Genomic DNA, 22,858 nt, shown 5'->3' on the forward strand with positions numbered 1-22,858 from the left:
GAAATTGCACACTAGTTTCTTATTTTTTTTTCCAATAAAGAGTAATATAATACTTTTTTTTTCATAATTTCACCCTTCTGGAGCTAGCAGGGCCAGCAATGCCTAGCGTTCAAGCACAGAATTCAATAAAAGAGTGATTTGACCCACAACCAAATATTGGTAAATACTGTATGAGTCCTTTTCACTGATAGATCCAGCAACACAGTGCTTTGAAGGATGCAAGTCAGGAATGGCACAATAGCATCCTTTTCTCTCAAACATGTTCATACTTAACAGTATAAAATGAATAGCTGTACTACTGCACATACTGTATGCAGATTAAATTGGCCGTCAATGTTTCTACTGCTCCATTCACCTAATTTAAGGCGCTTTTATTTTGGAGTTTCAGGTGTGAACAAATATAGTTTTATATAATATGTTATTATACACACACATTTTATTTGGAGTAGAACTACTGCTTTATCTACTGCTGTTTTTTCAGTAAATGTCAGCCACTGAGTTGCTTTATGGAGTACATGAAAAGCAATGGTCGGCAATTCTATAATTAAAAAGAGCACATTATATATTATTTATACAGTTCTCTTAAGGTCGCAATCCCGCAAACTTTTTTTATATGTTGTTTTTTTCCTCCTATTTACAGGATAGGACCCGGGAAGGGGGGGGATACACAAAATGGTGGCTAAATATCAGGCCAATAGGGAACCATCATTGCTTATGACTTCTTATGGGATAGCAAATAAACCTTCAAAAACGAGCAAGTATGGGAAAATGCCTCAGGAACTTCTATATGTACCACAATCAGAGAAAATATTTACAAAATAATGTTCCGCTGGTATCTTACCCCAGCCAGACTAAATCAAATCTACCCCCTGGCATCCGATCTATGCTGGAGAGGCTGCGGTCAAAAGGGGGACATGGCCCACATTTGGTGGACATGTCCGGAAATTCAAAAATACTGGGAAACGACACAAAAATTAATAGAGGAGGTCACAGACCTCACAATACCCATTGAACCGCTGACCTACCTGCTGGCCAGGCCACTAGACTATCTGGACCGGCCAACAGGAAAATTAGTCTCCTTTATTCTTACGGCGGCCAGATGTGCGGTGGCTGCCGCCTGGAAGAAAGTGTCTCCCCCCTCCAAACAAACAATAATAAAAAGGGTGCAAGAAGTAATGGACATGGAGAAATTGTCGGCTTTCCTTAAAAGGTCCTCTACCTCATTCACTAATATTTGGGATCCATTGTACACCCACATGGCGCTCCTAAGACGAAACACCCCTTAACAGATCAGAGACCCAATGGACATCAAGATCAAAACCAGAACTGCCAAGAAGCTAGGGAATAAGACCTTTCCCCATTACACCCTCCCCACCCCCCCCCCCCCCCCGCTCCACCCCTCTCTTCTCTATCCCCTCTCTGTTTCCATGCTCGCGCCGCCCCGTTGGACCACATATGGTCAAGGAGACGTTGAGCCTTTCCTCTTTTCTTCCCAGTTAAGAAAAAAAAAAAAAAAAAGGTGTATTAGGCGGGCTTACTGTTTGTATTATCTATACCCTGTAATGTCATATCTGCCTAATAAAAAAAAATTGAAACAAAAACGAGCAAGTAAATGTCGGTAACTTCAACGGTAAGTATCTCATGAAGCAAGTGGTCCAGCACAGGAGCACAACCCTTTCCAATCCTTTAAAAAATGGGGGGTTTAGTCAGTGGGATTGCAGCATTTACGATGCAGTCCCACAGTCAGACAGGTGAATTTCTTAGTTGCCTCTAAATGGGAAAGTGTTTGCCAATCAAGTGTTTTCTTTAACCTTCTACCACCCTGTTCTGATCAGAGGAGCAATATAAGTTAGAGAAGGTATGGAAGGAGGACTCCAAGGTATGGAAGGGCTGTATACAGTAATTACTTGCTAAACACTGACATCACCCAAAAGGAAGGCGTCAGGGTAAATCAAATCCCTTAGAAGTCTAAACTTTAACACACAAAAATACTTACAGGCATACCCCGCATTAACATACGCAATGGGACCGGAGCATGTATGTAAAGCGAAAATGTACTTAAAGTGAAGCACTACCTTTTTCCCACTTATCGATGCATGTACTGTACTGCAAACATCATATACGTGCATAACTGATGTAAATAACACATGTGTAACAGGCTCTATAGTCTCCCAGCTTGCGCACAGCTTCGGTACAGGTAGGGAGCCGGTATTGCTGTTCAGGACGTGATGACAGGCGCATGCGTGAGCTGCCGTTTGCCTATTGGGCGATATGTACTTATTCGCGAGTGTACTTAAAGTGAGTGTACTTAAAGCGGGGTATGCCTGTATAGGTTGTCAGATTTGGGCATATAAAAAAAAAAAAACAATTACCCAGAGGAGACCAATTAAACAAATCACTAAAATTAGTTCACTGTGATACTAGGAGGAATTCCCCATATAAAAAGGTCCCCTTTTCAGAAGATCAGTGAGCAGGGATACAGTAGCTGACTTAAGTCCTGAATGGAGAACCAGACCTGCTAATATAATTTTGCTTCAGAACAAAATTATAATAGAGAATCTTCATGATTTCAATTTTAATTAAATTGCCTCTGCTTTTAGACAAAAAAAAGTATATAAATTATGCATGCAGATTACTTTGATCACTAGAGTCGTTGGTGTTGAAACGCATGAAGACTGAGCGCAAGGAAAATTAATTTCCCTCTTTTAAAACATTTATGAGAATTAGACAATTTATAATCCAACAAAAGAATGCTTCGCTCTTGCTACAGTGAACTGTGTAAAATTTACTATTTGTGGTTAGATTAGGGGGGCGTGGCCAGGAGGCTGAGCATGCTAGTCGCAGTTTGCTCTGCTCCTCAGGAAACTGCCGATCAAACCCCATAGAACCTGAAGATCGGGGGCAAAACACCCCATAATCACTTGCCAAGGACTGGTACAAACAAGTGCACCTTTGGGCTCCCCCCAGTGTGTCTGGACCTCACTCCGTGGCCGCCAAATCGATCGCGGGTCCCCCCTCTGCCTCCAAAGTGATTCCAAGATGGCCGCCGGGACCGGGAGGCTGCATTACAGCCAGCCGATATAGGAGACACGGAAGGAGGTAAGGGGAGTCCCCGCGCTTTACAGAACTAGGCGGAGGTGCGCTGCAGCAGACGGGGAGTCGCCGCCCGCCCCCTCACACAACCATCTCCCTCACAAACACATCCCCACACGCCCGAGCCCGTGCCCTGTCGGAGCAGCAAGATGGCGCCGGCCAAAGCCTGAGGCGCTGACAGCTACCGACCGGAGGCGCGGCGGAGCCGGAGCAGGTGACTTCCCTTGTGGCTCCAGGGCCCTGTGAGCTCCGTGTGAGGGAGGGGGGGGGGACGATCCAACCAGAGGGGGAAAGACTCACCACTAGGCGCGGCCCTGTTTGAGTGGTGGCCGGTAGCCATCTTGGTTCACCCATCCGGCCAATGCTGGGGAATAGCCGGCGGCCATCTTGGTCCACCCAACCAACTCAGACACTGCTGAGAGGTGGTTGGCGGCCATCTTGCTCCTCCCAACCAGCACAAACTGCATTTAAATAAATAAAAGATACAGTTTTTCTGAAAATAAAGAGCTGGAAGAAAGTGTTAATAAAAATTCACTCACTCTCCCTCCCCCACAATTCATCCTTATTGTGAGTCCCAACATCCTCAATAAACGTTCCACTTGGCCCACCACAGTCTTTAAATCCTGCTCAGATGAGAAGGGAGAGATCAAGGTCACATGGAACAAAGCAAAGGCTCAATTAAAAGCAATTATGGAACTGCTACCAATGTGTGTGTGATCAGGTCTTCATAGGAATGAGGGGGCTTATTCCAACGTAACTTTTTTTTTTTTACATCACCTAAATATATTCAGCTCTATTCAAAGTCAAAAACGTACTAAGTAAAAACAACAAACATGCCATCCACTAAACAAAAAAAACCGGTGGCCAGGCGTCAGGCATCCCTTTTCTTCCAAAAAAAAAATACCAAAGATCAAGAAGCGTCTACCGCAGGCGGAGACGCAGATTCAGAGCTAGACTCTGAAGAGACAGACGCTCCACTTAACCGTAAAGAAATTATGGTGTTTGTACAAGAACTAAAAAGCTCTTTCCACTCTGAGATGCAGAGCTTCCGCCGCAGCATCAGAGAGGAGATTGCGTCCATAGGAGACCGCATTGTGGACTTGGAGGAGAAGGTGGACAACACCGCCCTTGCACAGGAGACTCAAACGCAAGATATCGAGGAATTAAAAACTCAAGTCAAAACAATTTTTGAAAAACTGGAGGATACGGAGAACCGGTCAAGATGCAATAACCTGCGGATCAGAGGTATCCCGGAAGAAGTGGACAATGCCCAATTGGACGCATATCTCACTCGGCTTTTCATGTCCCTGTTACCTGAAACATCGGATGAAAAACTTCAGATGGACAGAGCCCATAGGCTTCCTAGACCGAAAGGCCTAGACCCAGCAAAGCCACGAGACGTGATTACACGCCTACACTATTTCCGTATTAAAGAGGAAATATTGAGAGCCGCTAGAACCACCCCAAAGATAGAGCAGGATAACGTTCCTCTCCTCATCTTTCCGGACTTGGCTCAAATCACGCTGAATAAGCAGAGAATGTTCGCGCAGATCACCAACTCACTGCGGAACAATAAAATCCGCTATCGCTGGGGTTTCCCGTGCAAAATATTGTTCACTTACCAAGAGACGATGTACATTCTACTCTCACCAGAAGAAGGTGAGGAAAAACTACGATCATTGGGTCTACTTGAACAAGAGGATCCGGAGGCCTCTCAAAAGCCTCGTCATTCACCTAAGACACAACGCCAGGCATGGGTGAAAACACCAACCTCTGGGCGAGCAAAGACCCAACCCACTTGAAGAACTAGAGCTGGATACTTACTTAACACCCATTTAAGATGGCAGACAAGCCAAAACATGGCCTGGACTAAAGGCTCTAATCGAGACGTGGTCCACTTCAGTAACCCACCTAAACTCTAACCAACGGTTGCGGTACCTGGAACACATCAACCAACTCGATCAAGTCACAACGACCACGACAACCTGCACATCAAGAAGTTACCGAGTTTTTAGCTTCTACGTTGCTAGAATGTACAAGTCCCAAAATCTAGGTTATTTCCTCGTTCATTGTGAAACTGTTCTCCCAAGTTACCCACAAGTTCGAGTCATTCAAAGTTTGATAACCAGTTTGAACTAACCCGAACACTTAAAGTGACTGACACACAATGTTTGTTTGGAACTGTTTTCTAGATAAAAGTGTATTTGTAATATAAGTCCATATGTTGTCTATAATAGAATTGATCTCCCAAAGTTCAGCTACCAATTCTCTATTACAGGTTAAAATATTAAAGGTTACGTTTTAGGTAACTTTTTCCATGTTATTTATCCCTCTCCCCCTGTAGACTACAAATGTAGAGTCTGCCAAACCATAGCTGCCAGTCAACCCTACTTAATGCTTCTAAAATTGAGAAAGGATATGTTGATGTAAACAGTTATAACGTTCAATGCCCCCCATTCTTGCTTTTATTTCCCTGATGTGTAAGATCACACACACAACCCACCCCGTACTCTTTGGGGTGATTTTGTTTTCCCTTTTCGAAAGCTTAGCTCCTAAACAAAGGAGCACTGCGGCGTCGAGCCGCTGGGCCACTGCCCGCCCCCCTCACGTTCATTTAACCTGTGAGTGCGAGAGACTCGCACCACGGGTCCCACTATGGCTGGTCCCCCCAAACAATGTTTGGAAGCCGGGGTCCCCTCCCTCTCTATCCCTCCCCTCCTCCAAGTTTTGCAAGCATTTGCCACTACTATGTAATAATATGTATATCTCTCGTTGTATATGTTCTCATACCAGATCGTTTCCGAAGACGGATGTACCGACTCTTTAACTATATGTAAGTTATCGCTCTGTTCATTTGTATTATAGAATCTTGAACCACCACCATGCCGATTAATATAATATCCCAAAACACCAAGGGCTTAAACACCCCCCGAAAGAGACGTATTGCCCTTTCGGAAGCCAAAAGATTGGCAGGAGATATAATCTTGCTACAAGAAACTCATTTGAAAAAGGAGGATCAGTCACTGCTGTTCAGCAATGACTACCCCCTAGTCTACCACTCCTCAGCTCCCACGAAAAAAAAAAAAATGGCGTAGCCACACTTTTCCATAAAAATTTAAACTTCAAAGTAAATCAAATTAAAAGTGATCTCGCTGGGAGAATTCTAATCATTACAGGGTCACTGGACTCAACTGATATAACAATAGTCAACACTTATGCCCCTAACGAAAATCAAGAATCCTTTTTCCAGGAACTAACAAATTTAATCTTCTCTGTCCAGAAAGGCCTTTTAATTTTAGCAGGAGATCTAAATGCAATTATGGACCCAAATCTAGATAAATCTCCCAGTCCCCCTCCAGCCACAAAAAATAGTTCCCTCTACTCGGGGACTTGTATCTATGACCAAGGATCTATTGTTAGTAGACTCCTGGAGATTAGTTAATAGCAATGTAAAGGATTTCTCCTTTTTCTCTCACCCCCATAATAGCTATTCTCGAATCGACTATATTCTAATAGACCAACAAATTAGCGATAATATTTCCTCAGCAGTAATCGCCCCCTCTGCTTGGTCAGACCACTCTACGCTTATAACCAAATTGGCTGGCCTCACTTCCAGAATTAAAACAAGATCGTGGTCCTTGAATGAATCCCTACTACTGAACCCACAAAATCTCCAACTAATAGAAAAAGAACTGGCCCAATACTTTGAATTAAACAATACCCCAGAGGTTTCCTCTTTTACCCTTTGGGAGGCCCACAAATCAGTGATAAGAGGCAAACTGATTGCCTTGGCTTCTCAGAAAAAAAAAAGAAAAAACAAAACAAATTGAAACACTAACAAAAACTATCAGAACTAGAATTTATTCACAAGTCAAACCCATCTCGAAAAAACTATAGGCAGATAATCTCAGTGAGGGGCGAACTAAACCTTTTTCTGGTGTCAAACGCAGAAAGAGCTATAAGATGGTCCCAACAGAAATATTACGAAAAAAGTAATAAAGCAGATAGAATGCTGGCATGCAAATTAAAGCAAAAACAAGCTAAAGCTAAAATTCATAACATCCACACTAAAAATGGCTCAGTATCCCTGTAGACGGAACGTACACAGAGGTACACAATTAGGAGGCTTTTATAAGGTAAAATTATAATAAGGCTTTATTGTGCCTTTTCCTTTTTATCAGGAAAACATCCAAACAAGGGGGGGGGAACAAAGCTTCCATTCACTTGGGAGTATTTCTAGTAAAAATACTATGCAATTAATTCACATCTCCCTAGTCAAGCATTTCTCTCACCCCAAAACATATAGCATGAAAATAAGCAGATATAAGCAGTCTCTTAATAATGAAAGTCTTATCTGTTTATCAGCTGTAGAGTAAGCTTCTCTGCTCTCCTGGAACTGCACCCGTGCGTGCACAGAAAATATCAACGTCCAGGTTTAGAAGTCTTATTTGGTTCTTGGAGGGAAAATCTTCTCAGTTCCTGGTTCAGCTCCCTTCACTCAGGGAGTGTCAGCTTCAGGTTTAGTAGTTTTCCCTGTGTCTTGAAATCAGCTCTGCTGTGTTTTCTGACAGAGCTCAAGACATGTGGTCTCTCCAAAGGTCAGCTCAAAAGTGAGCTAAGGAGTCACTTCCTGTCTGAACAGACAGGTTTTTGTAAGCAATCTAATCAGGCAGGTGGTGTTTAGTAATGAACTACCACACTGCTAGATTAAAGGCACATTACTGAACAGGGATAAATCCCCTGTTACAATCCCACAATCCCAAAATTATAAGCGACGCATTTAAGGACTATTACACATCCCTATACAACCTACCAGGCCCAACGGGAGACTCGGCTAAAAACAAAAGAGCAATAAAGATTCGAAATTATCTAGCAGAATGCCGACTCCCCACTCTAGACCCGAACAATATCATAAACCTCGAAAAATCTATAGAGCCCCTGGAAATTATGGACGCCATAAAATCCCTGAAAATTGGGAAGGCCCCTGGTCCAGATGGATTTTCTAATCTTTATTACAAGAAATATTCTGCAATGCTCCTCCCATTTCTTACCAAAGTATTTAATGAGATGCTACTAGGCCTTCGCGCTACCATTGTGGTAATCCCAAAAGAGAGGAAAGATCCTCTGCTGTGCTCTAACTACAGACCTATCTCATTGTTAAATAATGATCTAAAACTTTATGCAAAGATCTTAGCCAACAGATTAAATAATATCCTCCCTAAACTGGTTCATCCGGACCAGGTGGGATTCGTCCTGGGCAGACAAGCCCTTGACAACACTAGGAGGACAGTGAATCTAATACACATAGCACAAAACACAAAGTGCCCATCTCTATTACTCTCTTTAGACGCAGAAAAAGCGTTCGATCGATTAGACTGGCAGTTTATGTCAGCTACGCTTTCGCAGATGCGATTCACAGCCAAAATACTAAATAGCATAAACACACTATACTCCACACCAATGGCCATGGTGAGGACGAACAACTCCCTATCTGATCCCTTTTCAATATCAAATGGAACTAGACAGGGTTGTCCGCTCTCACCTCTGTTGTTTGCCTTAGCCATAGAACCATTAGCATGCCGGATAAGTATGAACCCCAATATTGCGGGTATTCCTGTTGGTCAGGAAGAATTCAAAATAGCTCTTTTTGCGGATGATATACTATTGACGCTCTCAAAACATCTTACATCCCTCCCTAACCTTTTTCATGATCTATCAGAATTCGGCACCCTTTCAGGATATAAAATTAATCATTCCAAATCCATGGCCCTTAGTTTAATTCTCCCTAAAGAATTAGTAAAATTACTCCAACTAAATTTTGACTTTAAATGGAACTCGAACCATACTGTATTAAATATCTAGGGGTCCAATTAACAAAAGATTACTCGACTTTATACAACATTTTAAACCCTTTTTCGACCAGATAGCTAAGGATTTAACCACTTGGAATCCATATATAATATCCTGGTTTGGGAGAATAACTACCATTAAAATGAATATCCTACCTAGACTCCTCTATCTCTTTCAAACTCTCCCAGTTAAAATTTGTCAGAAAGACCTAAATAATATACAGAAGAAAATTTTGAAGTTTGTCTGGCAAAATAGGCGACCCAGAGTGCGTAAAGATATTCTCTAAAAATCCAAATCAGAAGGAGGTAGCCTCAATTTATTGCACAGCAAAATGTTATCGTACCAATCAGTTACCAAGTTCATAAAATTAACAAGTTAAAAAATGCAACTAACAAAGCCCCAGTTTGACAGAAAACAAAATCGCCAAATAAGATAGATTAATTCTAGGTTTCTTTTCTGATGCAGTGCACCATGTTCAACTCAAACCATGAAGATTCATTTTCCAGTTCCTATAGTCTCTTTCAGAATATAAAGTACTAGCCGATATACCCGGCGTTGCCCGGGATTTAATTTTCCCGCTCCCCCTATTTCTCCCCATTCAGCTCTCTCTCTCTCCCCCTTCCCCTCCCTGCCCCCTCTCTCTTTTTCTCTCCGTTCACCCTTGCATGTCACATCACCCTCCCCCCCTGCACCTCACATCACTCTCCCCCCCGCACCTCAGTCACATCTCTCCCTTCCCCTGCAGCTGACATCACTGTCCCCCCACCTGCATCCCACAGGACTCTCCCCCCCTGCACCTCACATCACTCTTCCCCCCTCCCCCCCGGCGAATGAGGCGGCGGTTGGCCGGTGGAGGGTGAGGCGGCAGGGCGGGTGGAGGGTGTGAGGCTATGTGGCAGCTGGATGGTGAGGCTATGCGGCGGCTGGAGGGTGTGAGGCTATGGCGGCTGGAGGGTGAGGCGGCGGCGCGGCTGGAGGTGAGAGGCGGCGGGGCGGTTGGAGGTGAGGAGTGGTGGGTGGAGGGTGAGAGGTGGAAGGCCTCGGTGAGCAGGATGTGAGGCTCAGGACGGTAAATTCACTGGGTGCATGGCGTGTGGCTCTCGGTCAGAGGGGCACGCGGTGTGAGGAGACTGAGGGTGAGGGCGTGTGTAGCCATGTTTCTGACGTCACCCCACCCCGCAGGCCAATCAGAGCGTGAGCCGCCACCAACCAATCAGCAAACGCACAAACAATTTTTCAGTTTTAGATAGATAGATATCCATCTGCCTACCTAAGTACTATACCTTTTTTCTGCTTTGCCTATGACTATTTGCACCTCTTAATATTCACCTACTTTTATTAATGTAAAAGATTACAATATTCATTAAAGTTCTTCAAAGAACTTGTGATCATCCTGACTCGTCTACAGTATGTACCCAGTACCCAGGTGGAGCAACGAGTCTCACCCAATCCCCAGACTCATATTTTACCTTCAAGGCTTTCTCGGGAGGATTTTGACTCCCGAGGAAGCCTTGGAGTTGATAAGCGTAGAGTCGAGTCTGGGGATCAAGTGAGACGCATTGCTCAACCCTCCATCTGCGTATCGGTTACATATACGAGACAGTCACGTGAGATGCCGACAAGCCAGAGCGGTGAGACTGCAGCTTGGGAGATCCTGACTTAGCAACTATATGTTTTAAAGAATGTTCATACTGTGTGCATTTTATTGTTTTATTTGAAGTATAAAGTGATCTGTAAGACAGTCTGCACTTAGTCTCTTCTCCCCTGAGATTTTCTTGCCACACAGGACACTGTTGCAGATTTTGCCACGATTTGGAAGAAGAGCTTTATAAAGCCAGGAATGTGAGTAGTATGACCTATTGATGACAAACCCTTTATTACTCTTGGAACATTATTGTGTGCCTATTCTCTTTTATTCTCTATGCTATTTCCATGTCTTGGAGAATAATTGGTGCTCCACAATGGTTATTTTTGTATGTCAGACTACTCGGGATGCCCATGATATTACTGAATAGACTCCTTTTCCTAATGTTGCGTATGATTGCGGCGCTTGTTCCCATTAGGTGTTATATTATGTCACGTGCGTCACGTGCATCACTGCTGTGAAGCGCCATGTACCTGGATGATGCTATATAAAAGATATACATAGAGCAGTACATCTGGTTGCAGCTGCCTATTTTCAGAATGGTTACAATTGCAATACAAGTGTGTGGAGTTTCTGTGGAAAGCTATAAGGGATCGTACGTTTTCCATGTTCCAGAAGGTGTTAATAATCTACGACTTCTTTTCAAAATAGTTAGGTGTTAAAGTTAGAACTAGTCGAATACAAGTGACAGACATGACATTATCTAAAGTGATTTTAAATTCGTCCAATAATGAACTCAACCTTAAACTCAAAATATTAATGCTGAATGCAGTAAGATGAGATTTACATGATTACGAGCTGATCGTTGATCAGGATGGATGGAATGAATACAATACCACTAGTGGCTTATACAAGGTCAGTGAGCACCAAAAAAGATGCAATTGTTTATATTATGGCTTTTCTTTGTCTTGCTTTAAAAAAGGTATCTTCTTTTCAAGCTGGAGTTTCTTAAACTCGAACACCATATCGGTGTGATTTAAGAACACTTACTGTATATAATTTAATTATTAGTGGTGTTCTACATGATTAAAATATAATGCCTCATCTTTTTATTTACCAATTATCCTACAGTTTCAGTCACATAATAAATATTTTACAGCATGTTTCTTCAGAGCAATTGTTATGGACAGCACTCCAGTAAAATATCGTTAAGATTATTTCAAATTATATGCTCAAAATAAAGATCTCAAGCTTCAGTGTATTTTGCAATAACTACATTACTACATTATCTTTTATGTTGCCAGTTAATGTACAATATGAATACATTTTCATAAGCGAAATTATGCTGTACGTCATAGGACTCCCGAAGGTACATCTGTCTATACAGAATTAAATATTACTGCATCATGGGAAATAATTAGGTTATGAAAGTCCTGATAAAAATGATTAAATACCTCCACTTAAGTTTTTATATTGCATAAAGCAAACCTTTATGTTAAGACAATGGTATTTTATGTAGTTGATGCAATTGCAGAAAATGTAATAAGGAAAATACTTATATACAGATGTCTCCGTCTTACTGTTCCCAGCGCCACAATTGCTCGCGGTCCCGTGTACATGCCAATTGTGGCCTGGAAGGATTAACACTGCGGGAGGTTCCATTGAAAGGAATGGACCCCACGTAACGCCGTCGTGGCTGCCACATCCCCCACTCCTGCGGGTTTTTTTTCGGAGTTACGGTTGCGGTGTCTAAAACAGTAAGTCTGATCACATCTGTATGTGATACGGATTTGTGATTTCATTATAAAGCACAGAGAGGAAAGGGCCATGGGTCACCAAGCCAATATAATTGAAGTCCACAAAATATGTAGATTTTTTTTTTTAAATTAGATTGATGGTATTGTATCAAGTAATTAATTTTGTTTTCTGTTAAGTTTATTACCGCAAACTTATCCGTGCAATGTTATATTGATAAGGCAAACGCCTTTTATTAGGAGTACAATGTAGTAGGAGACACAAATACGACACATTTTCACAAAGGCTGAATTGCATTTCCACTTAATAGATACTCTTGGTTACAATTTATTTTACGAGTTAACACATTCTTATCCTACCATCATATCTCAAGATGTACAGAATTTCAATTTGCAATGTGCTATCCCTATTTATTTTCTATCCGGATGATTGTATCTCTTCTCAACATATGATCTCTAAATATTGCAAATGTTGATAAGACACCAGAGACCTCAAGTCTGTAGACAAAAGGTGCTGTAATTGTATTTTAATCATTCTATTAGATGAAACATGAGCACATATCAATCAAGCCATTTCAATTTCATGGTTCATAGGCTGAAACATTTTGAAAGAATGCATTAAACGGAAAGTTATGTGCATACTTCCTGCACACAGGTTTTCGATATTGTCAGAAATTTCTAGTTTACATGTAGTCTATTGATTGCAATGACATTTCAATACTAGGCACTAATTAGAATTCTACATGCAAAATACTGAAAAAGATATGGCCCCCAAAAATACAAAGATGATCAATTCTACAAGGTGATACCAAATGTTAAAGCCGCACAGAGAATTCCTAATGAATAACCACATCTCATATTTTGACCTGCACGAAAGAAGTGTGATTTTAAGCAGCAGTGGCCACATTATGTCAGCAGTTTCCTTGTAGAGCCAAAGCAGTTGCACTAAAAATCTTGAATTAAAAAAAAAATAAAGAATAAAAAATAATAATCATACTGCGTGATGTATTGATCTGACAACCATATCAATTCAGGCCACCTATTAACAGCAAGCAAATAGCAAAGTGAAAAAGATTCTGCGAGTCTTCAGCAGAGTTAACTACTATGTAAATTGGCTCAAAAAAGCAGAGCTTTGGCTCTGCCACTTAAAATGCCAAGTGTCTGCAATAAATAAACCGAATTCAAAAGTAATAAAAGTATCTAACATTTGCCATTTAAAGTATGTGCATGCTTTGTTTTTTTACTTGTGTTATTTAAATCTAAAAAGTACATTTATAACATTATTAGTAAATCCATCTTTGCATTCACATTTTACCTGGGTCATTATGAGAGTGAGGCACAACAAAAACTTGAAGAAGTTCATTATCCCATTCATGTTCATCATACGTTATATCAAAACCCTGCTTCCAAACGCCACCATCAGGATTATCAAATGGAAGAATGTCATATACATCCAGCATCTAGAAAATGTAAGGAAAACAAATTAGATAAATTAGAATGTTTTATTGTATAGGAAAATTTCAACTAACTGCACAAAATTGTTTATTTTTGTGCTCTTTAAATAATGATTGTTCTGTTTGAGGTCATATTGTATTTCAGTTAATTATACACTGACGTGAACAACTTCACTTCTAGAGGGACTATGTGACCTGCTCTGCAGTGTGTTGAAAATCCCCCCCCCCCCCCCCGACAACAAAAGTTTAAATAGAAAATAAGAAAAGATATTAAGAATTGTATATAGTGTTAACATTGAGTGACAATCTTTCAAGATACATGCAAAGGAACAAACATAATTAGCAGAAGTTATGATATTGTGTGACAATACAGGCACAGCAATGTAACCTAGATATGCCACAAAACGTTCTGTAGCAAAATATTTTTGGGTGGCAACAAGTGTCATGAGGCTTTCTATGGTCACCCGGCAAGGCAACAGAATTAAATAAAAATACAGCAGAACCGGTTAAGTTTTATTTTGCAAATGGTGTAGTCTTTTTCTTAAGGGGCAACTGAAGTAAAAACAGAGGTAACTTCAGTTACTTCGGGGTAATAAAAATCAAAGTACATAAAATCAACATAAATCAATGTACAAACAACCTAATTTAACTACAAATGCATTAATCTATTAGTGAGCACTATTGTGCCATCTATCCAATTAGCTAAATTATAAACCAACTAGAATAAATTACTGGTAAAATGTGAAAAATGGCACGTGCTGGATATAACATCCTATTCTATTATGTCAATTAAGTAACTCTAAATCATTCTCCTGGCACTCTACAAACTGCAATCTGTGCACAAACCGTAGCTTAGTGCCTCGATTGACCGAAAGGAAGATATCGTTCAGAAAACCCTAACATTTCTTGCTGCATTTCCCATATTTAGATAGTTTCTTTAATTGTCTTTTTTGGAATGCAAGGTGCGGCTTTGCCACAATAAACATCTATAGATCAATAGTGTTTATTTCTTAAAATGTTTCTCAACTTAAAAGTCTGGTCGCCTTGGCTGACTCAGACAGATATCCCCGGGGTGGATGCCACCGCAATCTTGCGTTAATAGGTTCAGGCGCGTTCTCCTTGGGGGGTCAGAGACTGAACGACAAATAGCGACGAACAGTTAGTGGACAGCCCCCGGAGTAGTAGCCCCCCAAAACAAATCAGCGGAGAAAACATTTTACGCCAGAGACAGAAGCAAGGAGTGCCAACCAGCACGACAGGAGGCCCGTAAAAGACATCACGTCAGCAGGAACACCCTAAGTCGACCCTCTCCCCCCTCCTCCCTCCCCCCCCCCCCCTCCCCTGCCCGTCGTCTGGTTTGTCTTGTCTGTCCTGTATGTGATGTCCTTGTCCTGTACTGTGGCAGTTATCGTAGCCTGATAAATGATTAAAAAATATTATTGGGGGGAAGTAACACAATGGGATGTGATACAATGTATGATTATGTGACCCCAATAAAGAAAAATTTGAAGTTGAAAAAAAATGTTTCTCAACAATGCTTTCTTTTGTCAAGATCACCATTTCTTTTATGTCAAGATCACCATAGGTGTACAAAAAAACAACAATTACATTTTATTGGGTTTTTTTTTTTTTTTTTTTTTTAGGAACTACATAAATTAATCTAGTGAGACAGTGTTTAAAAATATTTTGAATTGTATGCCTACAACCTAATAGCATGCCCAAAGGCGGCAGTTTGCTTCTTACTTTACATGAGAATGGAAAATAGTTTTACACAACGTGTTTTCATTTGGGCAATTGCGAGCTACAGTTGTGTATGTCTAACACTCTTCTTTCTCATGCAGGTGACCCCACTTCAGCCCTGCAACTATAAAGGTTTATCTTTTACAAAAAAAAAAAAAAATGCACAGATCATATAAACATTGTGGTTCAACGAATCAGCGTTTGAGTATGAAGTGAGCAGCTAAAATGACAAAGTGGAAGGAAGGCTTGCAATGTACTCGCTTTGAAGGTTGATTTACTCTAGATAAACTCTCAAACTAAAAGGGAAAAACAGTGCATTTCTTTTTTCACTAAAAACATACATACGTAGATACAGTACATACAAAAACAAATTCAACGTTTTGATCCCCTTCAAGAGGTTGGGAAGACTGAAATTACACAAAGCAGCATCTAATTCTTGATGTATAATCTACTTTCAGGAAAGTGTTAACACATTTATAGCAGTCCAACCTCAATTACCCTATAGCATCCTGGCACCGCAATAAAGATTGCTTAACACATTCAAATACCTTTGGGAATGCAATACAGTACAATGTTGTACAGGATCCTTCAGTATTGTAGTTAAATAAGCCTCATTAAATATGCATTCACTATTATCCACAAGTGACCTACGCTTCGGGGAAACGAGGTCAAAAATAAACTAAAATAGGTTGTATCCTACAAAATGATATTGCTAGTTGTATTTTGGCTCTATACAATAGCAAACACTTCAGCATCTAGTTTTCTAGGAAGCCTTACTTAAAGCAAAAAACAGTTTGCACAAAAAGTAGCATTTACTTTAGTGTAAATTTGTTTTCTTGAATCACGCTGAAAAATATAACTGTAAAATAACTAGACAAAAAAAAACATTTTGTACTTCTGCTTTAAAAATCTGCTTCCATTCCATGAAAAAGACAATAGTTTAAAACATCAATATTTGCTCTTTTGCAAATGTTAGGATTAAAGGTGTTAAAAAATAAATAAAATAAAACAGCCTGGAATGTGGCTAGTCTAGATGTAACTAATAACTTTCAAATGATTTGTGCTAGCGTGATTTGTGAACACTACAAAATGTAGTGGAGAACTTAAATAGGTGCCACAAATACACACTGAAGATTTTTTTATCTGATATAAATGAATGTAAAACTCATGGCGTCTGCTTATTAGTATTAGCTAATATGTAATGGGTTCCACCTAAGAGGGGGAGGAGAGAAAGGTAGTGAGCACCCAAAAGTCTGGATAAGTGGATATTAGAACGAATAATCGCATGCATAAAACATCGCCAACAATGACTTAAGAGAAACGATAATAAAAAAATAGATACATTAAAAAATTATAATAATATCAGTAGAAATTGTCAGCAAGAGTTACGGTTATCAGTAAATGATCAGTTAATGGAATAAATTAGTAGTGTCACAGTTTCCTGAAGTAATTAGGACCTAATCCTAATGCCTAATCCCTAATGCCTAATGCCTAATAGGTCATTGAAAATTAGTTGAATAATGTCCATTCATCCCAGTAGTCATTCGGTTAAATAAATGAACATGTCCCCAAATGGGGGCTGCTGCTACTCTTGAAGGTAGTCTACACATAAGCAATTAAAATAGAATTCTGTAACGACAGCGTGTAAAGCAGCCTACAATAGTGCATTCGTTTTTTTAATTCACATCAACAATTAATAACAGTGGTACTACTACACTCACATTTGTGAGGCAATGACAAGTTACAAAATATACTGGTGCACCTTCCCCCTGTTTGGCATCCCGATAAAATTCCTGTGGACAACACAGTGGTCCGTGCCTCTCGGAGCCCTGACCACTCTTCCAGTCTCGAAGTTGACGTAACCACAATGGAGAGGTGCCAGCATACAGGATTAATTTTGGGTGCTCTGTTCCTCCGTGTACCCACAATGTATCAATAGGATACTCCATATTCCTGAAGCAGACAACGGTCCTGTGAAACACGTAGGAATGAGGGATAGAGCATCCAGAGTTAATCCTGTGTGCTGGCACCCCCTCCTCATGCTCCACCCCCCTGTGGCTGCATCACAACTTCGAGACCAGCAGAGTGGTTCGATCCCTGGGAGGCCGAGAGACAAGGACCTGTGTTGTCTGAAGGAAGTTCATCGGGATGCCAGACAGAGGGAAGGAGCACCAGTATATTTTGAGGTTTGTCATTGCCTCAAAAATGAGAGAGTGTAATATCACGGTTTTTAATTGTTCATGTGAATAAATATCTTTTAATGCATCGAGGCCGCTTCGCGCTTTCTTTTTATAGAAATCTTAATGGGACCTTATGAATCTATTACACTCAAAAGTGCATATCATACAACATTTATTAAACACTTTTCTTAAGGGCCAAAAACTCATGCATCTTGAACCAAAAAAAAGCCATCTATGAAAAATATGCTGTAACCATAAAGGAACAACTTTCAACAAACTTCCAGGACTAGTAAAGTTATTAGAGAATATTACCCGTAATCTACAATGATTTGTGAATACACTATAGCACAAATATAATAAAAATTAGTCCACAGCAATTAAATCCTTTGGTAATTATAAGTAACTTTACACCACCCAAAAGTAGGGATAATTAAAGTGACTTGTTGGCGGATGTTATGAATACAACAGGTTACAAAACATGAAAAACCAGCTCCCTTCCAAGTTACATAAACTGTATCACACTACAAATAATAATTTAGTATGTCATGTATTATGCAACATAATACAGAAAATGTGGTGCAACACAAATCTGGCTTAATAGTTTTGTTGCTGGAAAGGCCTGTAATGCATTTCAAGCCTACCTAATACCACTGGAGAATGTGCATATTAATCATTGGTATATTGTGTATACATAGTTGTGCTGACAGTTATGGTCTGACCGTCATTTATCGCCATTGAGAAAATTTTAGCCAGAAATTATAAAAGGTTCCAAAAATAAATAAAATAAAAAATAAAAAGCTTTGATGTCTTTTTAGAAGGGTAAACTATATAGAGAAAGTGCATAGAAGAGCCATCAAATTAATAAAGGGGATGGATAATCTGATTTATGAGGAGAGGCTAGCTAAATTACATTTCTTTACATTAGAAAAGAGGCATCTTAGAGGGCATATGATAACTATATACAAATATATTTTGGGGAGAATACAAGGAGCTTTCAAAAGAACTATTCATCCCAAGGGCAGTACAAAGGACTCTGGCGCATCCCTTTGGGTTGGAGAAAAGAGATTTTCACCAGCACTAAAGGAAAGGGTTTTTTTACAGTAAGGGCAGTTAAAATGTGGAATTCATTACCCATGGAGATTGCGTTGGCAGATCCAATAGATATATATTTTTTGTTAAAGTTGGATATCTTTCTAGAAAGGAAAGCTATATAATAGTAGAGTACCCCGCTACAGCAATGTGGTTTGGAAAATATTGTTATGGGAGCGGTGCCTTGGGTAAGGGTATAACCGAATGTACAAACAAGAGAACTAGAAACCCAATTAGGCACTCAATTCCCAAAGACTGAGTGTTATATGATTGAATTAAAATTAATTTTATTTATTCATCAACTTAAGAGAATGGGGGTTAAAATCCACTAAAGGACACACGCATAACAATCCTATGTCAAGTACTGGGTGTACTCTGGATTGAACAAGAAACGAAACAATTTGAGTAGGATTAGATCAATGTTTCGAATGAGGTACTGGTATACAGTTAACCTAATTAAAGGTGTTACTTCAACAGTGAGGAATACACAAACACTGAGTGTAGATGTAGGAGCCCATATAAATGGTTAAACCACTAGGGTGATAAAACCCACTAGGGTGATAAAACCCTGTGACCACATAGGAAAAGAGGGCTATTACGTGCACGCGCACGGTCGGCATAAGCGTGGCAGCATCTAGTGTCGCATAGCGATCAGCTGCTAGACCGTGCGAGTGTAAGCACTCACCCTAAAACAGATCCAGGTGTCCATTCTTCTTCACAGTGAGTATACACACTACTGAGTGTATTTTGTATCCCTGTTGTAATGTGGCTCTGTCCATTTTTTTAATACATGGACTTGGCATATCTCCAGCAACTCCGTGAGCCTGAATAGGGCTAATTGCTCTCTAGGTTAACACTACTCTATCAGGTTATACACCTCCGGTAGCATTGGAACGCTGAACACGGGCGGTTAACCCATTCATCAATATAGGCTTAGGTATTCACAAGACAAACCGAATCTCCAGTGTTTTGGCAACCAGTGCTTTTTGAGTTTATTACACTTATGACAGGTAGTCCTTAACACTTGACTTGGACCATAGGTTTGCATATATGCAGCAACTATACATCTCATTGATTGGTTGTTTTGCATAGACCATAGGCATGCATATTTATGCATTAACTATACAATTCACAGATTGGCTGTTTTCCAGTACATACTGCTAGTTAATATCTGCACTTTTCCTATGTGGTCACAGGGTTTTATCACCCTAGTGGTTTAACCATTTATATGGGCTCCTACATCTACACTCAGTGTTTGTGTATTCCTCACTGTTGAAGTAACACCTTTAATTAGGTTAACTGTATACCAGTACCTCATTCGAAACATTGATCTAATCCTACTCAAATTGTTTCGTTTCTTGTTCAATCCAGAGTACACCCAGTACTCGACATAGGATTGTTATGCGTGTGTCCTTTAGTGGATTTTAACTCCCATTCTTTTAAGTTGATGAATAAATAAAATTTATTTTAATTCAATCATATAACACTCAGTCTTTGGGAATTGCGTGCCTAATTGGGTTTCTAGTACTCTTGTTTGTACATTATAAAGGAAAGCTATACAGATATATATAAAAAAAAAAAAGTAAATATGGGAAGGATGTTGATTTAGGGAGAAAATCATTATTGGAATCTGGATGGATCTATTTTTCCCCTTGAGACATCACTTGGATAATGTTTCACTAGAGTAATTATGCTGCAGGGGTCACGTGACGTCATATGACCCGCGGCGTCCTTTGACGCCAGTTCACAGGAAAGGGGGGGGGGCGCAGCGCAGAAACTTGCACACCCCTGTTCTAGATCAATATACTGTAAATAGAAATATAGGCTAAGTACCTGTTGTCTAAACTTAACGTAGATTGAACTCGTTGTACACAATATCTTTTTTCAACGTCATCTACTGTAATTTTACATAAATCACTTAATCCACAATGTAAAACGCAGACCCTAAAAATCCAAGCAGACCAGTTAAATAGTAAAATAGTCTTTGGCCCCATTATAGTTTACTAAATAACCACCATGAAGTGCAAAGACTTAATTGGACATATAAATTCTACACGGAAGCCACAGAGTTTTGAAACCCCCAACAATTTCTAATTCTATTGCATTCTCTGTACATCAACGAATTGAACTACAGATTCTTCCTAAATATATTTTAACAGTGATATTTTGAAATTAGTTTATAGGGAATCTTGTATTTGCTTTCCATGATGGGATGCCATATCGAATTAACTCTTGCTACTCCATAGGGGTTATCCAGTATACATACTGTACTAGGGTCAAAGACTTTTTCGTGATCTAACTGGTCTGCCCGGAGTTTTCGGGATTTACTTTTAAGTTAAATGTCAAATCTCTATGATACCTACATTTTAACTGTAGCTGGTAAAGAGATCTCTCTATACAACTTTTATTCTTATTGTTGTTTATGCCTTCCCCTTATAACTGATGTTATGACTTGTCTGCAAAGAACTTGATACTATTGTGAAAGATACTTGTTTCAAAATATATTTTTGTCCAAACTATACTCATCATTTTTATTGATTTTGGTGCTTTGACTCCTGTATATTTAATATATCTTTTTAGATAGTAAAAGACTACATTTAGTCATTTTCACTTTATATACTTTATCCTTATTTTACATTGTTTTCAACTATTTTTTTTTTTACTCCAACTGGGATTATTATTTTTCCAATAATTTCAGCATACTCTACACAGGATTTTTTTCATATGTTCTTCACTGGACAAATCCCAGAATAAAGAACATGAGGCTATGAATCATTGAAGAATATTGCAGAATCATGGATAGTTAATAAATTATTACAGCGTTCTGGCACAATCTGAGAACATTTGCTCTTTGGAAATAGTGTTGCACTCAAAGTAAAGTGTCATTGTGATCAGCCAGAAAAGAAACTTCTGCAAATAATCTTTGATGAAAAATAAATTGCGCATAATTCCAGTGCCTAATCACAGCAGCAATGGATGTAGATGTAGAACTATGCTGGCACATGGAAGCAGAAGCTGGAAGGTGGGGCCAACTATCCATGTGATTGCAAATAAATCTAATTGCCAGACACCTGTCGTCCTCAAAAACACCCACAAAATGGAAAGTTTTCCAAATGTAAATTCTATGGACATTTTAATTTACATATATCACTTGAACTGTGATAATTTTCTGAATCAGAGTTTAACCGATATAAAAACAAACATATTGGAAGCAAAAGTTTTAGCAACCTATCGAGCATTTAAGGGGCGCTCCCTCCAAAGACCAAAGTGAGCTAATTAAAGTGACATGTTTAAGGGTTCTCATCCAAGCGATTGATACATTTTACCCAAATCAGACACCTAAAAGTATTTAGAATTTACTTTGCAAATTAAAACTTGGGACGGGTTTTATTTTCTGCCTACTCCCTTTTGTTTTGTTTTTTTGCAAGTCCTTGTACAGCCATAGTTTACCCACCCCACCTTCGAATTTATCATAGAAAATAAGGATGGGGTGGGATTGACTGACAAGTTTTCCAATTCAGAGGCCCCCCAACTAATTCGGCTGACTAGGTAGGATTGAAACGAAGAGTAGGGTTTGGGTACCCAGTCTGGATTGTCATCAAGATGACATGGCAATATGGAAGTTTCTCAGATTCAATACTAATTTTCAAAGACTAATGCCTCACACTAATACAAGCCTCTTAGCTTTCATGTGCATTGCTTATATCGTGCAACACAAGCCATGGTACACAATAGCAAGAAATCTTCGGAGAAATATTAGACTATAGGAAACTTTAATGTTATTAATCCTTTCTAGATCAAAAGATCTTTAAAAGTTTTTACAATAATTCTAATGAGACTGTCTAAGGTTGGGCATCTATACTTGCATAGTATGAATATCAGAGTTTCTTGAATCACTAAAGTAGTTGTCACAGAAGAGATTAACATTTAAAACCACGTCCATCATACTTGTAATAATAGAAGATTGCGAGAACGATGAGCCTTTTGGTGCTCATCACTATATTGCTTTGGTAATAAGAATAATATAGTCATGTGTGGGGTTCATCGGTTCAGATTAGAAGTAAAAACCACAACTCAATTAAATACATTTCAAATGGGAAATGTTTTCACATT

At 39.6% G+C, this 22,858-nt stretch overlaps 1 protein-coding gene across 2 annotated transcripts in view; it reads right to left on the minus strand.

Moving 5' to 3' along the window:
* MAN2A1 (mannosidase alpha class 2A member 1) overlaps positions 1-22,858 on the minus strand; it is a 316,852-nt gene that overhangs the window by 253,092 nt on the left and 40,902 nt on the right. For both annotated transcript variants that reach the window (XM_075601938.1, XM_075601947.1), the window contains exon 3: positions 13,598-13,742. In XM_075601938.1, coding sequence (XP_075458053.1) covers positions 13,598-13,742 — 145 coding nt within the window. The remainder of the gene's footprint in view (positions 1-13,597; positions 13,743-22,858) is intronic.

This window comes from Ascaphus truei, chromosome 1, assembly GCF_040206685.1.
Source record: "Ascaphus truei isolate aAscTru1 chromosome 1, aAscTru1.hap1, whole genome shotgun sequence".
NCBI classification, from domain to species: domain Eukaryota; kingdom Metazoa; phylum Chordata; class Amphibia; order Anura; family Ascaphidae; genus Ascaphus; species Ascaphus truei.